We start from the raw sequence: 16,762 nt of genomic DNA, 5'->3' as shown, positions 1-16,762 counted from the left end.
GGTAATGGTGACAAAGATGGTAGTGATGGGGGTGGTGGTGATCTCATGAGGATGGTGAGGTGATAATGAGCATAGTTACCATGGTGATTGTGGCAAAGATGGTGGCGTGATGGGAGTAGTGACGATGATGGTGGTTATGGTGCTGATGGTGATGGTTCAGCTGTGCCCAATGGAGGGATGGGAGGGCTTGCTCTATTAAACCAAAGGGCCGCCCGGGGCCGGGCTGTGGCTGACTGCCGCCAGAGGGCGGAATTCCAATCCCAGCTCCTTCCAGCCTCTTCCCTCGCCTCAGCTCTGCGCGTGGGCTGCCACACGGGGGCGGGGTGTGGTGGCTACACGGGGGCGGGGTGTGGCACACGGGGGCGGGGCGTGGTGGCCACACGGGGGCGGGGCTGGGGCGGGCCAGGAGGAAGCGTCACTTCCGGCCTCCGCCAAGGCTTCCTGGTCCCGTTCGGTCCCGCCTCCTCCGTCACGCCGCTGCAGGGCCGGCTCCTCGGGCCAGGTGAGTCGGGGCCCAGGGCCCAGAAGGCCTCAAGGAGGCCTTCATAGGGGGAGGGGCCGAACCAGGAGGAGGAGGGCGCTCGCGCCTTGGCTTGTGCGCATGCCCCTCCCGCTCTATCTTCCCCCGGCTGTCGGGAGCCTCAGTTGCAGGGGGAGCTGGGAGGGGCGAGGCCGGGGGCGTGCGCAAACGGCGCCCACGAACTACGTTTCCCGGAAGGCAGCGCAGCCCGCGGGCACAAACAGCGTCACTCCCCCCCATTGCCCGCCCCAGTCCCTCCCCATTCCTGGTGTCTGAGTCCCCCCCTGTACACCGCCCCCCCTTCTTTGGACCCTTGTTCATCCTGGGGCCTTCCTAGTCGAGGCCTGTGTCCATTTTCCCGCCCCAGACACTGGCTAGAAGCCCCTGATCCTCCCCAGTGGATTCCCGGTGTCGGGCCCTGTCTGAGCCCCCAGCGCGACCTCCCAGCGCCCCGCCCTGCCCGGCCTTTCTCTCTCCGTTTCCCCCCCAGCAGGACGTCCCGGCGCCCGCTGCTGCCCCTCCCGCGCAGAAGCAGCCCACGGGGAGGAGGAGATGGCCCCCATGTTCCTGGCGGACAGCGCCTCCCGGGTGAGGGGCCTCCCGGGGCTCCCGGAGACAGCCTTGTGACCCGAGCAGGAGGGGCCCCGGGAGGTCACAGGCGGGGGAAGGAGCCGCACCAGGGGGCCCCGGGACTGCGCCTGTGCCCCCAGGCAATGCCCTCCCCGTGACTCCCTGGTCCCGGCCTGGGACTGGGGCACCGCCCGTGGGGGTAGTTCTAGGACGTCATCCTTAGGGGCTGCAGGGACCCCCAACCCCATGTGCCAGGCGGGGCCCCCACGGAGGCTCCTCACAGACCCAGCCTTCCCGCCCAGCCGCCGACACAATCCCCGTCAGGCTTCCTGGGGGCCCTCTGGGGTCAGGCTGCGTTGTCCCCTTTCCAAGATGGAGAAACTGAGGCTCCCAGGGAGGGGACTGCCCAGCGTCTGTAAAAGGAGGTTCCCGGAGAGCAGGAATGCTTGGGGGCCGGTTGGGGGGGAGGGGGAGTCCCAGGCAGGGCACAGGCCCTCGGGGCAGAAGCCAGAGCTGACCCCTAGGAGGCACCTGCCTGGAACCCAACAAGGCTGAGCCCCCACTTAGGCCTATAAGGGGGGGAGGGTCTCACTGAGTCAGAAGCAGGCCTTCCCCCCACCTGCCCATCCCCCTCCCTGAGCAGCCATGGGTCCTGCATCTTGTAGGGCTCTGTGACCTTTGGGGACGTGGCCGTGGACTTCTCCCAGGAGGAGTGGGGGCACCTGGACCCCGCGCAGAAGGAGCTGTACCGGGAGGTGATGCTGGAGAACTACCGGAACCTGGTGGGCCTGGGTAAGGGGGCTCCCCATGATTCCATGCCAAGGGGGCACAGGGGCCCCCAGGGCCTTCATCCTTGGGGGTCCCTGAAGCCAGAAATGACTCCCAGGCTTTGAGGGGGGCTCAGACCTGGGGAATGAAGCCAGCCCAAGAGCCAGGTGCAGATCCCCCAGGTGGGGCCCACCTGTCCTGGAGAAGGGCTTAGGAAGGGGAGGCTGGGTCTTCTCTGGCCCCAACCCTTTTCCGTTTCCTCTGGGCAGGACTCGCAGTTTCCAAACCCCGTGTGATTGAGCAGTTGGAGCGAGGGGAAGCACCGTGGACGCCATGGGGAGGGGTCCCGAGGAGCTGCGGTCCAGGTGAGTGGGAGACCCGAGGAGCTGCTCTGCTCTTCTTAGTCCTGACCTCATTGACTGTCCCATTCACCCCATGATGTCAGTGTTCCTGGTGACATTCTCTCTGATGAGGAAACTGAGGCAGGTTGACCCCTAGAAAGGGTGTGAGGTGAGCTGTGGATCCAGAACCTCCTGATGTCGAGGCTGCCTCCCATGGGGAAGACAGGCACCTTGTCCCTGACCCCAGGAGGAGAGGAACAGGTGGGAGGAGCTCCTTGGTAGGGTCACATGGGATTCTGGGAAAGCTCAAATGTTGATGAGTGTGTCCTTTGGGGTTAGTAAAGAGTCCCTTAGAAGGAACTGACCTTTTTGCTCCCCTTCCTTGGAGTTACCCTATTGTTGGCAGCCCTTCTCTTTTTTTTGTAATCAAGAATTTCTTTTTCTTCTTACTGGGATAAAAAAAAGGGAAAATAAGACTCGTTCCATATGTGCCTGGTTAAGCCAAACCCATTGGCCGTTTGTCTTTGACTGAAAGTGTGTCCCTCATTCGGAGCTGTAGTCCGTCACCTCCAGGTGGGCCTCATGATTCAGTACGAGATTTAGGAATCCTGATTGATCACAGTCTTTGGGTCTTTCACAATTCCAGTATAAATTGATGCCCTAGTCCTACTCTCTTCAAACTGTGTTAATTCATACAAGTACTTCCAGAGCTTTTTTTCTTTTTTGAAACCATCTCTTCATTTTTGTCTGACAGAAATATTCATATTCCATCATTTTTTTCAACCATTTGCATTTGATGTTTCCAGTTTTTTGTTCACAAAAGAGCTGCTCTAAATATTTGTTTCAGTGGGTCCTCTTCAATCTTTCTTTGCTCCTTTCATGTACATGGGCCTGTCGTTGGCTTGGAGAGGGTGGGCCCAGTTCAGTGAAATTGGGTTTCAGATTGTGTCCCAGCAGCTGCTTGGTCTCAGCTCTACCAAGGTGGACTTGTGGGACTCTTGTTCTCCAGTTTTATTAACTTTAAAGAAAAGGTCCTGTTTCTCTTCTGAGGAAGAGAGTCACTTTCTGTGTTTAGGTGGAGTCTTTCTGAAACCACTTGGTTATTATGTAATGTAGGTTGCTTGAAGAAGTAGTTTGTATCTCATGTTATAATCATGAGATAAAAGATAAATTCCAAAAACAATGGAAAGACATAAATGCCCAGTTTCCAAGGATAGTTTTGAGTTATTTATCTAACAGACAAGGAATAATGTGGTATCAGCTAGAAAGAATATGTCTTGCTAGATTAATATAGATCTTCATTTTTTAAAAACTAGTCATTGGTTCTGATTTCCTGACAGGTAAAATAAGATCCTATTTTTTGATCTGGTCACCTACATAAGGGACCTACATAATGGAGGCCAAAGATACTACTATGATGCTAGCCCCTCATTTCTGCAGCATGTTGTGGAGTAGATGCTATAGGGTCTCCTGCTTCCTTAGCTCTTTAATACTTCCTAAATGAAATATAGGATCCTGTGTTTGGTATTTGGAAGTCTTCATTGTCTGACATCATCCTTCATATGACAGCTTCTGATTGCCACTTCTCACATATGACACTTCATCTCTGGCGTAATAGGTTTTCTGACTGTCCAGTATGCCTAGAAAATTTTCCCTTTTTGATCTCTGCCTCCCGACTTTCCTGGCTTAAATTTCTACTTATTTATATATTGTTTTCTTCATTAGAATGTGAGATTTCTTTTTCATTTTTAAGCAACTATCAGATTTTTATGCCAGAGATCACTTGTAGTGATTTTAAAGTTTGGGGTTTGATATCATCTTTTATTGTGGGTGTTGTTTTTTCCCAATATGCCTAGTACTGTTCCTGTTTTAATATTTTCTCATAAATTTCTTGATTTTGTACCGTTCTATGGATAAACCTCTTGCATTAAATAGTAATTTATTTTTAGAGTATATACTGTCTTTTGTACTTTCTTAATTTGTGTCATTCCTAAACTTTAAAGGCCTCTAATTCTTTAGGGCTTTATTTCAGCTATGGATCATTGTTTTATATTTGTCACATAGAGTCACTTATGTATTTCTAGATAGTTCAATTCCCCCCCATATTTTTTGGTTTTTGGAAATTATGTTTGTTTTAAGTTTTGTGTGTGATTTTATTACTAGAAATAAAAATGAAAGTGATTCTTATGTTTTCTAAGTAACTTGCCTCCCTAATGCTAAATAATGTTAGTAATAATATATATTTATTTGCCTGAAAACATTCACATGTAAAAAACTTCTGTAAGTTTGTTACATAATTTCCTTCAAGCTCTTCCTGATATAAATTTAGGTTATTGGTGGGTTGTTGTTTTTTCATTCATTTCAAATGGAATTTTGATAGAGAACATAGATGAGAGCAGGAAGATTGGAGAATATTTATGTTTTTAATTTCTTTTAGATTTGATGACTATATTGGAAATCAAGGAATCATATCTAAAACGGGATTTCTCTTTGGAAAACTCATCCCAAGAAAGATTGATAAGCGACAGTGCATATTTCTTCAAGTTGGAAGAAGTCTGTGAATTTGATGCCATGTCAGAAAGACAACAGACTAATAATGAAAAACTATACCAGCAAATAAAAATGATCCAAAACAAACTTCCAGATGAAGTGAGAGGTAATAAACATGAAAAAAATGGCAGACACTTCATATCAAGGCCAATACTTTTTCCACCACAGGGTGTAAGCATAGGAAAAAGTCTCTGGGAATGTGATATTTATAGAAAAAGCTTAAACTCCCATATAAAAAAATATAAGAGAACTTCTTCCAAGAGTAATATTTTAAAGTATAATGAACTTAGTGACTGCTTAAGTTATAATTCAGATCTTACTGAAAATGATAGACTTCATTTTAGAGGGAAACCTCATGAATGTAGTGAATGTGACAAGGTTTTCTGTCAGAGCACAGAGCTTATTCAACATCAGAGAATTCATACTGGAGAAAAACTCTGTAAGTGTAACGAATGTGGGAAGTTCTTCCGAGGAAGCAGAAATCTTATACTCCATCAGAGAATTCACACTGGAGAGAAACCATATGAATGTAAAGAATGTGGGAAATTCTTCCGCCAAAGTGCACATCTCAGTGTGCATCAGAGAAGTCACACTGGAGAGAAGCCTTATGAATGTAATGAGTGTGGGAAGGCTTTCACTCGAAGTAGAAGCCTTATTCTCCATCAGAAAATTCATGCTGGAGAGGCACCATATGAATGTAATGATTGCGGATCATTCAAAAAGAAAACTTTTGAATGTAGTGAATGTGGGAAGGCTTTCTGTCGAAGTACAGAACTTACTCTTCATCAGAGAATTCACACTGGAGAAAAACCATATAAATGTAATGGATGTGGGAAGTCCTTCCACCAGAATTCACATCTTATTGTACATCAGAGAAGTCATACTGGAGAGAAGCCTTATGATTGTAAGGAATGTGGAAAGGTCTTCAGCCAGAGTAGAAACTTGATTCTTCACTGGAGAATTCACATGGGAGAGAAACCTTTTGAGTGTAATGAATGTGGGAAAGCCTTTCACCAGAGTTCACACCTTACTCAACATCAGAGAATTCATAGTGGGGAAAAGCCATATGAGTGTAATCAATGTGAAAAGGTCTTCCACAGGAAAGCAAAACTTATTGAACATCAGTCAATTCACACTGGAGATAAGCCTCACAAATGTAGTGAATGTGGGAAAGCTTTCCGACTGAGCTCACAGCTTAGTATACATCAGAGAATTCATTTTGGAGAAAAACCTTATAAATGTAATGAATGTGGGAAAGTCTTTAATCGGAACAAAAACCTTAAGATACATCAGAGAATTCATACTGGAGAGAAACCATATGAATGTAATAAATGTGAAAAGGCCTTCCGCCAGAACTCAGACCTTACTCAACATCAGAGAATTCATACTGGAGATAAACCTTATGAATGTAACAAATGTGGGAAGGCCTTTACCCGGAATAGAAGTCTTACTCTTCATCAGAAGATTCATACTGAAGTGATACCATATGAATGTGGAAAGACTTTCTGTCAACGCACAGATTTTACTCTCCCTCAACGAATTCACACTGAGGAGAAACTTTATAAATGTAATGAATGTGGAAAGTTCTTTTATAAAATTGCCCTTTTTGCTGCCCATCAAAGAAATCATGCTGACAAGAAGCCTCATGAATGCAAGGAATGTGGAAAGGCATTCCGGTTGAACTCACAACTTAATATACATCAGAGAATCCATCTTAAGGAAAAACCTTATAAATGTAATGACTGTGGGAAGGTCTTTAGACAGAAGACAAACCTTCAGGCACACCAGAAAATCCATTCTGGAGAGAAACCATTTAAGTGTAACAAATGTGAACGGGCCTTCCGCCAGAAATCAGACCTTTTTCAACATCAGAGAATTCATGCTAGAAGAGAGAAATCTCATGAATGTAGTGAGTGTGGGAAGCTCTTTGTCCAGAGCAGAAGTCTTACCCTTCATCAAAAGATTCACACTGGAGAGACACCATATGAATGTGGGGAATGTGGGAAGGCTTTCTGCCGCAGCACAGAACTTATTCTCCATCAAAGAATTCACACAGGGGAAAAACCTTACAAATGCAATGAATGTGGGAAGTTCTTCCGCCAGAGTGCACATCTTACTGCCCACCAGAGAAGTCATACTGGAGAGAAGCCTTATGACTGTAAGGATTGTGGAAAGGCATTCAGAATGAGCTCCCAACTTATTCTCCATCGGAGAATTCATCTGGGAGAAAAACCATACAAATGTAATGAATGTGGGAAGTTCTTCCGGCAAAATGCACATCTTATTTCACACCAGAGAATTCATACTGGAGAGAAACCATATAAGTGTAACAAATGTGAAAAGGCCTTCCGCCAGAGTTCAGATCTTACTCAGCACCAGAGAATTCATTCCAGAGGAGAGAAATCTTATGAATGCAGTGAGTGTGGGAAAGTCTTTGTCCGAAGCAGAAGTCTTACTTTACATCAGAAGATTCACAATGGAGAAACACGATATGAATGTCATGAATGTGGGAAGATTTTTTGCCGAAACGCAGAACTTATTCTCCATCAGAGAATTCACACTGGGGAGAAACCTTATAAATGTAATGAATGTGGGAAGTTCTTCCGCCAAACTGCACATCTTACTGCCCATCAGAGAAGTCATACTGGAGAGAAGCCTTATGACTGTAACGAATGTGGAAAGGCCTTCAGAATGAGCTCCCAACTTATTCTCCATCGGAGAATTCATCTGGGAGAAAAGCCTTATAAATGTAATGAATGTGGAAGTTCTTCCGACAGAGGCCACATCTCGTGGCACATCAAACAATTCATACTAGAGGGAAACCTAATGAATGTGGACAAGAACTTGGCCAAAACTTAAGTCTTATTCAACATCAGACAGTTCCTACTTGAAAGACACCATACAAACATGGGGAGGCATTTCAGAGTCTGGAGCTTCTCTCTGACATCAGCCAGTTCATTCTGGAGAAACTCGATAAGTATATTGGAGGTGAGTAGGCATTCCATCTGAGCTGACAACTTGGGGTGCCATACTATTGATGTTAGAGTAAACTCTGAAATGTAATGAATGTGGAAAGATCCTCTTGAGAGAAGCTATAGTGTACTTTAAAAAACTCACGAGAGCCAGGCTTAGGGACTGGACCTGTTGCTTCGTTGATGCAGGAAACTTGAGGAAGAAACTATGGAATTGGGCTTTGTGCCTCCTCTGCCTTGGGAAAACCAGCTGATGTCTCCAGGTAAACACATGTATGTGTGTCAGTGGTGGTACTTGTGACCAAATCTTTCTGACTTTGAGACAAGCTCTTTCTGCAAGGCCATATTGACCATGGTATTATCTTACTTAGCATTTTGGCCTAAGCTTAAAATTTATTGGCTATCAGAATTTATCTTGAAGAAAAGCCTTGCAAATGAGTAATGAATATCTTCAGGTTTTTGACAAAAAAGAAAACTTTATGTATATCAGCTAATTGATAATGGAGAGAAACCTAAATTCATTAAATGTGAGACAGTTTTCTATTAGAACACAGAATTTATTCTCTAAAGAATTCATGTTAGAAAGATAATGGGGGCAGCTAAGCAGTGCAGTGGATAGAGCACCAGCCCTGAAGTCAGGAGGACCTGAGTTCAAATCTGGCCTCAGACACTTAACACTTCCTAGCTGTGTGACTCTGGGCAAGTCACTTAACCCAGTTGCCTCAGCAAAAAGCAAAAAAAAATGAGTGTGGGAGAGTATTTAAGGTGATGCTACTATAGTTCATTCAGCAAAATATGTTTCATACGAGATAGAAACTTTATGAATGTAATGAATATCAGCAGTTTTTGTCAGCACACACCTTATGACAGATAAATGTTGCTGGGCAGTTTAATATAAGTCCTTTCAACTGAGAACATTTCCTCAACATAAGAGTTCACATTAGAAAAACTTAATTTTTAGGGAAAGTTATTCTTCCAGATGCCTTATTTTTCCACATCTATACTGGAGAGAGAAACCTGCTTTTGATGAATATAGAAAGTCCTTCAAAGCACAGAACTTGTGCATTTCAGTCATATCCAACTTTTCATGATTCCATTTGGGGTTTCCTTGATAAAAATACTAGAGTGGTTTACTATTTGCCAGCTCCTTTTTAAAAAATAGATTTTTAAAATAAAATTTTTAAAAGCGAGAAGATGAGTCATCCTGATTCCACCTAGCTCACTTATTGATCTTATTGTAAATTAATTCTTATTGTAGAGAAGACATTCATATCCATTCATAAGAATGGATAACTTCATGAATAGAATTAAAGATAAAAGGTTTAGATAAAAAATATACATTGTTTGATGGACTGTGGTAAGATAATACTGATGCATTATTAAGGGAGATATCAGTTGGTCCAACTATCCTGGAAAGCAATTTGACATGAGTCTAATATTTACTAAACTGCTGATCTAATCTCACTCTCTATCCCCCAAAATCAGAGATACATAGAATCTATATTTACAAGTTTTTACATCAGCACTTTTTGTTGTAGCAAAAAATTGTAACTCAAGCAGATGTCCACCTTGTAGGAAATCACCAAATTTTGGCATATGAATGAAATGAAAATTGCTGAACTGTAAGGAATAATGATCACAATAAATTTGGAAAAAATTAGGACCTGTATGAACTCATGGAAAATGAAGTAAACAGAAACATGAAACCAATTTACATAATGATCACAATAATTTAAAATAAAATAACTTTGAAAGACACTTGTCAAAACAGTGACCAAACTACAGATATACAATTAGATAAATTTTTAGACATAGGTATTATGTCTGGGGAGGAAATTAAGTTACATCTGTTATGACGAAAGACTTTTTCTGGTTGGTGTGAGTTTGTGAGTAATGATAGTTTTTTTTTTTTTTTTAAATAAACTTTTTATTGACAGAACCCATGCCAGGGTAATTTTTTACATTATCCCTTGCACTCACTTCTGATTTTTCCCCTCCCTCCCTCCACACCCTCTCCCAGATGGCAAGCAGTCCTACACATATTAAAAATGTCACAATATATCCTAGATACAATATATGTGTGCAGGACCGAACAGTTCTCTTGTTGCACAGGGAGTATTGGATTCAGAAGGTAGAAATAACCTGGGGATGGTAGTTTTTTTTTTTTTTTTTTAAAGAATGTTAAAATATTTTAAAAGTTTCCCTCAAAAAAAAAGATATTTTAGGCAATTTTGTTTCTAGCATGTTAAATTCTGTGTATGCTCTAAAGAAGCAAACTCTGTTAAACAGAAGTTAATGGGCCCTATGAAATCATCCTTTTTTGTTCTTTGTATAATGAAATGCTTTATGAAGAATTGTTAATTTTTTTAATGTAAGTTAAAGAGAAAACCACAATGAATGTAGTGAATGTGAGAAAATCTGAATCAGTAAAACCTCTAAAGGAAGCAGGTCTTTGTTTCATAGCACTGGTTTCAATAAATGTTTGAGGGGGAGAGGAAGGATTCTTGTCTATCTTATATCCAGTCTGCATTTTTCTTTCAGGCTTTGATTGCAGATTTTTTTTTTTTGGGGGGGGGGGGCGGTGGGGTGTGGGGATCTTGAGCTATCACCATAATGGCTTTTTAAAGAGTTGGGCTTTTATTTTTTTTAACCTCTAAGGGAGATGGTGGAGAAGACTGACCTGAGCTTCAGACTTTATGTCCTTTTGTTTTCACAGCTCGGTCTTAAGTTTTGTAAATTATCAGGGTTTCCAAGGTGGTGTGATCCAGGGAGAGTGACAATTACTGCCCTACTGGTCTGTGCCCTAGTATTTCACAGTTGGGCAGTCTCTTCCCTCAGCCTCAGCTTCTCTCTGCTTTAGAGCTGTAACCCATGTGAGCCCCCAAACCCCTCTGTTCCTGAAACTGCTCCCTAGATCTGGGTGATGGGTACCAGAGCTGTCCACTGGTGTCCACTCCTGTGTCCAGGCTAGCACAGGATTCCTCAGTAATCTCTCTCTGGTCAAGTGTTCAGTGCCCTTCACCTCCTTGGGTCCTGAGTGCTCCTGCTACCGGTTCTGCTGCAGCTGCCACAGCTTCCTCTGTGGCCCACTACTGGTGCTGTTCTGTGCTCTCAAGTCTCTGCTTGTAAACTGTTCCGTCTCCCTAGGTAGGCCTGGGCTGGAAAAATGGCTCACTGTCAGTATTTGTTAGTCTTCCCTCTTAGCATTTGCTCTGTTGTACTTTTTTAAAAGTTGCTTAAAGAGGAATGTGGGCAGAAGTCAGTGAAAATGCTATTGCTATCTTGACTTAGCCCCTTTTCTGTCTCTTAACTCACTGGGGCCAAATCCAAGCCCTGGAATTGCTGTTTCTGTTTCATACTTCAATTTATCCTGTGTAAAATGGACGGAATAATCTTTCAAGAGTACAGTTCCAGCTATCATTCCCTCTTTACCTCTGAGAGAGAATATGAGCTCCTCACCATAGAATTCTAGGCCTTCCCTCACATGGCCACTGCTTACCTCTCCAACATGCAATTCAGTAATATTAATTAAGTGCCATTTATGGGCCGGGTGCCGTGCTGAGGGCTGGGCTACAAGTAACAGACACTATCCTCAAGGAGCTTCCAGTCTTGGGGGGGTGGAGTAGGACCCACAGAAAAGCTGGTGTGGGGGCACGAGGTGACCTGGGGCTCAGACCAAGCCACTACAGAGAAGATGGAGCTAGGTCGACAGAATACTCTAAGAAAAAGCTGTGGGAGGAGTTGGGTACAAGGAGCCAGTACCCAAAGTGGAGTTAAACAACGTGATGATGGCCTTTCAGCCATCGGGCCTGAGTGGAGCATCATGTTCCCAGGTGCAGCAAGAACTGAAATGCGTGAGTGCTGGAGCCCTTCCCGTGACATGCTGTGTCTGATGAGCCTGAGCAGCTGACAGTAGCACTCTGACTCCGGCTCAGCCGAGGGGACATGTGGATGCATGGCTCTCCGTTACCCAGATAAAGTGTCACTGATGAATCTTACATCTGGGGAGGAAAGACAAAAGAGAAAATGGTGCTTTCAGCAGCCACTTCCATCACTGACATTGGAACCATAAGAACCAGGAAGGACAGAAATTCCATTTAAAATTACTGGCAGCTTAAATACTTGGGAATCTAGCTGACAAGATATACCCAGGAAGTATATGAACATAATTATAAAGCATTTTAGACAGATAGAATCAGATCTAAATAACTGAAAAAAACAAATGCTTGTGGGAAGGCTGATCCAGTAAAAATGACAGTACCACCTAAAATATTTATTGCCATAGAAAAGTTCCAAAAATTATTTTATAGAGCTACAAAAATAAAATTCATCAAAAAAAAAAAAAGATCTGGAATAGAAATGAATTTTTTTTTTTTTTGGTGAAAAAAGGGGTGGTCTAGGAGTACTAAATCTTAAATTACATTACAAGAAAGTAATCAATAATATATTGTATTGGATATGAAATACACTGGCTGATTAATAGGATAGATGAGGTACATAGTGTATAGAAATAGATGACCAGAGTAATCTAGGTATTGGATAAACCCAAAGATTCAAACTATTGGGCCAAGAAATCACTATTCAACAAAAACTGGGAAAACTAGAAAACAGAAACTGCTAGAAACAAGGCTTAGGCCAACATTTCACATTATATACCAAGCTATGTTCAACATGATTTATACATTGTGATAAAGAAATTGGGGAGTATGTAAAAAATTATCTGTTGGGATCTCTTGATAAAAGGGAAGAATTTATGACTAAACAAGAGATGAAATATTGTGGGAGATGAAGTGGATAATTTTTATTAAAAGGGTTTGCACAAATAAAAGTAATGTGGGAAAATTAGAAGGAAAGAGAAAACTGATAAAAAAAAACTATAGCAGATTTCTCTAAAGTCATTTCTCAAATACATTAGGAAATAATGAGCCAAATTTATGAAAATGAGAGCCATTCTTCAATTGATAAATGGTCAAAATATATGATCAGTCAGTTATCAGAAGATATTAGAGCTTTCAATAGTCATGAAAAAATGCTCTTAATCACTAATTATTAGAGAAATAAAAATAAAAAATTTTTGGTAACACTTCAAAACCATCAAATTGGCTAATACAATGGAAAAGGGAAATGACAAATGCTGGAGGAAATATTGTGAAAAATAAGTGGACTTATGCATGTTGGTGGAATTGTCAACTGGTCCAACCACTTTGGAGAATAAATTGGAACTATGTCCAAAAGGCTAAAAAACTACATACTCATTGATACTGGACCATTATTTCTAGTCTATAACCCTTAAAAGACCAAAATAAAAGGAGATCTTTACATATAAAACAAGTTATATTGGCTCATTTTGTGGTGGCAAGGAATTGGAAACAGGATACCCATTAATTAGAGATAGGGGATATATGATTGTGTTGGAATACTATTGTGCTGTAAGAAATGGCTAAAGAGGTATTTCAGAAAAACTTGGGAAGACTTGTATGGGAAGATACAAAGTGGCGCGAGCAGAATTAGAACATTGTACACAATAACAGCAATATTACAATGATAATCAATTATGAAAGACAGCTATTCAGATCAATACAATGATCCCTGACAATTCCAAAGGGTTCATGATAAAAAAAAAAATGTTAGCCACTTCTACTGAGAATTGGCAGACTATAAACTAAAGCATATTTTTTCACTCATTTTTTTTGTAACATGGCTAATGTGTAAATAAGTTTTGCATGTCTTCATATGTATGGTAGGTGTCATTTCTTTTCAGTGGGTGGGAGAGGGCTGGAGGAAGGGAGAAATTTGGAGTTGAAAATAAAAAATTTAAATAGAAATGAGAGAGATATCATTAAGTCAGTGCTAGAGGAAATTTTTACATCATCTAGTTCATTTTCCTCATTTTACAATTAAAAAAACTGAAACCCAAGGAGCTGTTTCCCCCTAAGGTTAGTTGCCCTGGCAGTAAGCAACAGTGTCATAATTTGATCCAGCTTCTTGGCTTTTCCCATGGCTCTTTGATAACTCTTGTGAAGGCAGAGTTGACAAGTTTTTAATAAAATCTGAGAGAAAACAGTTGAGGTGAAGGTGACTCCATGTGTAGATCTGTGTGGGTAGATGTATGGCAGTGCTCCCAACAGAAATGAAGAACTTTGAAGGATAAACAAATTTAGGGAGAAAGAAAATAAGTTCTATTTTGGACAGTATGACAGAGACTGTATCCCTTCCATCCACCTCTCTTACTAAGGGAGTCACTGCTTGTAGGCCATAGTCAAAGATCCTATTCATCCCTGAGACAATTTTACACCATACAAAAAAATCAAATTCTATTTTTCAATTTTTTTTTTTTACTTTTTGGATTACCCAGAAAGATTACTTAAAGGATCTCTCCAAAAATGGGGAAAATATACTTAATTTTTGAGGGAGAAAGAGAAAGGTATTCACAATGCAATTTAAATGAAGTATAGGAGATATATTTTTATTTCCTCCATACAAGAAACACCAAACCTCAGTTTTGAACCTAAAGTTATATCTATTATATTTTGAGAGGCTGATATTTATAACATCAAAACAAAATATTTTTAGAATGAGTAACTGCTGAATTGGCATTTCACTGTCTCCATCAAGGCCTCGGACTCTGCCAAGCCAAAATAAGATTATACTTCTAATCTGGTTTTCTCTGAGAAAGGTCAGACCTGCTGCCAGTCAGCTAAAATTGTGACACCTCAGATCCCAAGACCTCCTAAATTCACAAAGCTGTTTCCTAGGAAAAGACCCCACTTTGGTGTTTCTCATCTCAGTGTTACCTCTGCTCAGAGAAGAATATGAAATGGAAAAGCCAGAACAAAGACTTTGAAATCCAGTTGTAGAGAGCTGCGTGAATAACGTGTGTATTTATATATGTGTGTGAGTGTGCCTGTGAGTGTGTGAGAGCATGAGTGTGAGAATGTGTACGTGTGTGTGAATGTGTGTGTGTGTAAGAACATGAGTGAGAATGTGTACGTGTGTGAGTGTGTGTGTGTGCCTGTGTGTGAGAGCATGAGTGTGAGAATGTGTACGTGTGTGTGAATGTATTGTGTGTGTGTGTGTAGAGATTGAAATTTCCAAGGATTGGGGGAGGGGGGAGACGAAAACTCAAAGACCTTGAACAGAAGCAGATAAATCAGTAGTTACAATCCTAGCCACGGAGGGACACGTGATCTCCAGATCTGGGGCAGTAAGTGGGCACTGGGTGGGCCTCTGGGACCAGAGTTCAGAATTTCAAGGGCATAATAAAAGCCCCTCCTTCCCGAGGTTAATGGAATCAAATAAAGTAACACTTGAACAGGGCTTGGCCTGGTGTTTGGCAGGTAATACATTCTAGGTAAATGTTAGTTGACAGGAGTGATGGTAAATGAATTTGGGCATCTGTAATAAAAATAGCAAAAGAAAGGAAATTCTGAGGCAGGCTCCTGTGGGATTTGAGGCAATAGGGATGAGAATCACCATGCTGTCCTTGAGAAAAGAATTGACCCACACAACAAAAATAATCAACATCAGAAGCATTTGACTGCAAGGACAAGCTTCACCAAAGAAATGAGAGAACAAAAGATGGAGAATGCAAGTAAATAAATGAAAGGCAATCTGGAAGGAGCAAAAGTCAATTGTCATTAAAATATACATACACATACTTGCTATGTAAGCAAAACATACTGATCTCAAAGACTGGATGACTAGACAACCTAAGGACTATGAATCTCCTAGAAGAACATAATAGGGGGAAAAAAAACCCTTAACACAACAATGAAGAAAATAATAACAAAAGAATTGCTCAGATCTTCTCAACATGAAATGTAAAATTTTAGTTGGAATAATTAACAGATCATCCTTTCCCCAAAATACAAAATCAAAAAACGAAAAACCAAAGCTGCTGGACCAAAACACAGAGTGATTAAATTTTTAACAATTCAATTCAATTCTGTAAGCCACAAGGAGAAAGAGCCTCAGATACCAAAAAAAAGGGGAAGAAGGGGAACATTTGAGTAATACCCCCACTAGGAAACAGGGGGAAATGGAACTGTTCTGAAGAGCTGTGGAGCTAGAGATGCGGGGTTGCAGCAACTCTGCAAATCTTGACCTTAATCACACATAAAAAGGCCGATTTCAGCGACAAACGGGAGTTTGAACGTTCTCAGAAAGAAAACTACCTGATAAGATCATTCCCCCCCAACCCTCCGTGCCCCATAAATGCCGGGGTGAGGAAATCCCGCCACCAAGGACAGCGACGACAGACGGACGCCGGAAGCAGTAGGAGCGAGGTGGGTGCAGGTGGAAATCTGGGGGGCTTCGTGGACAGAAGCTGGCAGCGCCGCTGGAGCAGCGCGTTAGGGAAACGACCTTACAGCAGGGAGGGTACAGGAAAAATGCGGAGAGAAGCCGAGGAATGGGGGAAACGTGCGGTGTGCTAATGTCCGATCCAGGCTGGGGCTGAGGTGACGGGGAGATGCTTTAGGAGCCTCACTTTAGCGGCTGCCGGGGGGAGACGGGGGCGGGCAGAGCTCACCCCCGCAGCTCTTGTCCAGCTAGGCAGGAGGGGCCGGGTCGGTACCAGGGTCAGAGGGGAGAATGGGCGTATGCAGAGAGCGAGAGGAGACGAGGGGATTTGGAGAGGAACTGGAGATGGGCAAAGTACTGAAGACGGTCTGGGGATCCCAGGAACAGCGGAAGGGTTAGAGCAGGGGCTGTCCCTGGAGACCCGGGGCTTGCCGGCCCCGTGACTCAGTTTCGTCTGCCTGGAAAGGGGGGGCGGGAGGGCTTCGACGCTGGGACTACAGTTCCCAGCATGCCTTTCGCGACCCAGCCCCGGTTGCCACAGAGACAGGACCTGTAAGTTCCGGAATGGGAAGTCGAAGTCGCGCCATTTCCGCTTCCGCTTGTTTTGCGTCCTCAGTGTTCGGCCCGCCTCGGGTCTGCCCAGACCGCAGTTTCTGCCGGGGTCGGGGTCGGGGCCGAGTCCCGCGTCTCGAGCCGGTGAGTGGCGGCCGGGGGCTGGGATGCCCTGGACCCGGGGAACA

At 43.1% G+C, this 16,762-nt stretch overlaps 1 protein-coding gene and 1 long non-coding RNA gene across 6 annotated transcripts in view; one reads left to right on the top strand and one right to left on the bottom strand.

The window, feature by feature from the left end:
- LOC127545847 (zinc finger protein 420-like) overlaps nucleotides 1-16,762 on the top strand; it is a 330,731-nt gene that overhangs the window by 301,422 nt on the left and 12,547 nt on the right. The window contains exons 1-5 of one of the 5 annotated variants that reach the window (XM_051973341.1): nucleotides 386-502; nucleotides 888-1,108; nucleotides 1,756-1,882; nucleotides 2,128-2,223; nucleotides 4,637-10,237. In XM_051973341.1, coding sequence (XP_051829301.1) covers nucleotides 1,073-1,108; nucleotides 1,756-1,882; nucleotides 2,128-2,223; nucleotides 4,637-7,608 — 3,231 coding nt within the window. In that variant the 5' untranslated portion in view covers nucleotides 386-502; nucleotides 888-1,072 and the 3' untranslated portion in view covers nucleotides 7,609-10,237. The other 4 variants (XM_051973342.1, XM_051973340.1, XM_051973343.1 and 1 more) reach the window with 4 other exon arrangements.
- LOC127545882 (uncharacterized) lies at nucleotides 10,415-16,663 on the bottom strand. Its single transcript, XR_007949846.1, has 2 exons — nucleotides 16,573-16,663; nucleotides 10,415-11,722 (listed from the first exon to the last, which is right to left on the bottom strand). It is a non-coding gene; the product is annotated as an uncharacterized LOC127545882 (long non-coding RNA).

Source organism: Antechinus flavipes, chromosome 1, assembly GCF_016432865.1.
Source record: "Antechinus flavipes isolate AdamAnt ecotype Samford, QLD, Australia chromosome 1, AdamAnt_v2, whole genome shotgun sequence".
Taxonomy (NCBI): Eukaryota; Metazoa; Chordata; class Mammalia; order Dasyuromorphia; family Dasyuridae; genus Antechinus; species Antechinus flavipes.
The sequence above is the reverse complement of the archived record's forward strand: the minus strand, read 5'-3'. Positions and strand labels throughout refer to the sequence as shown.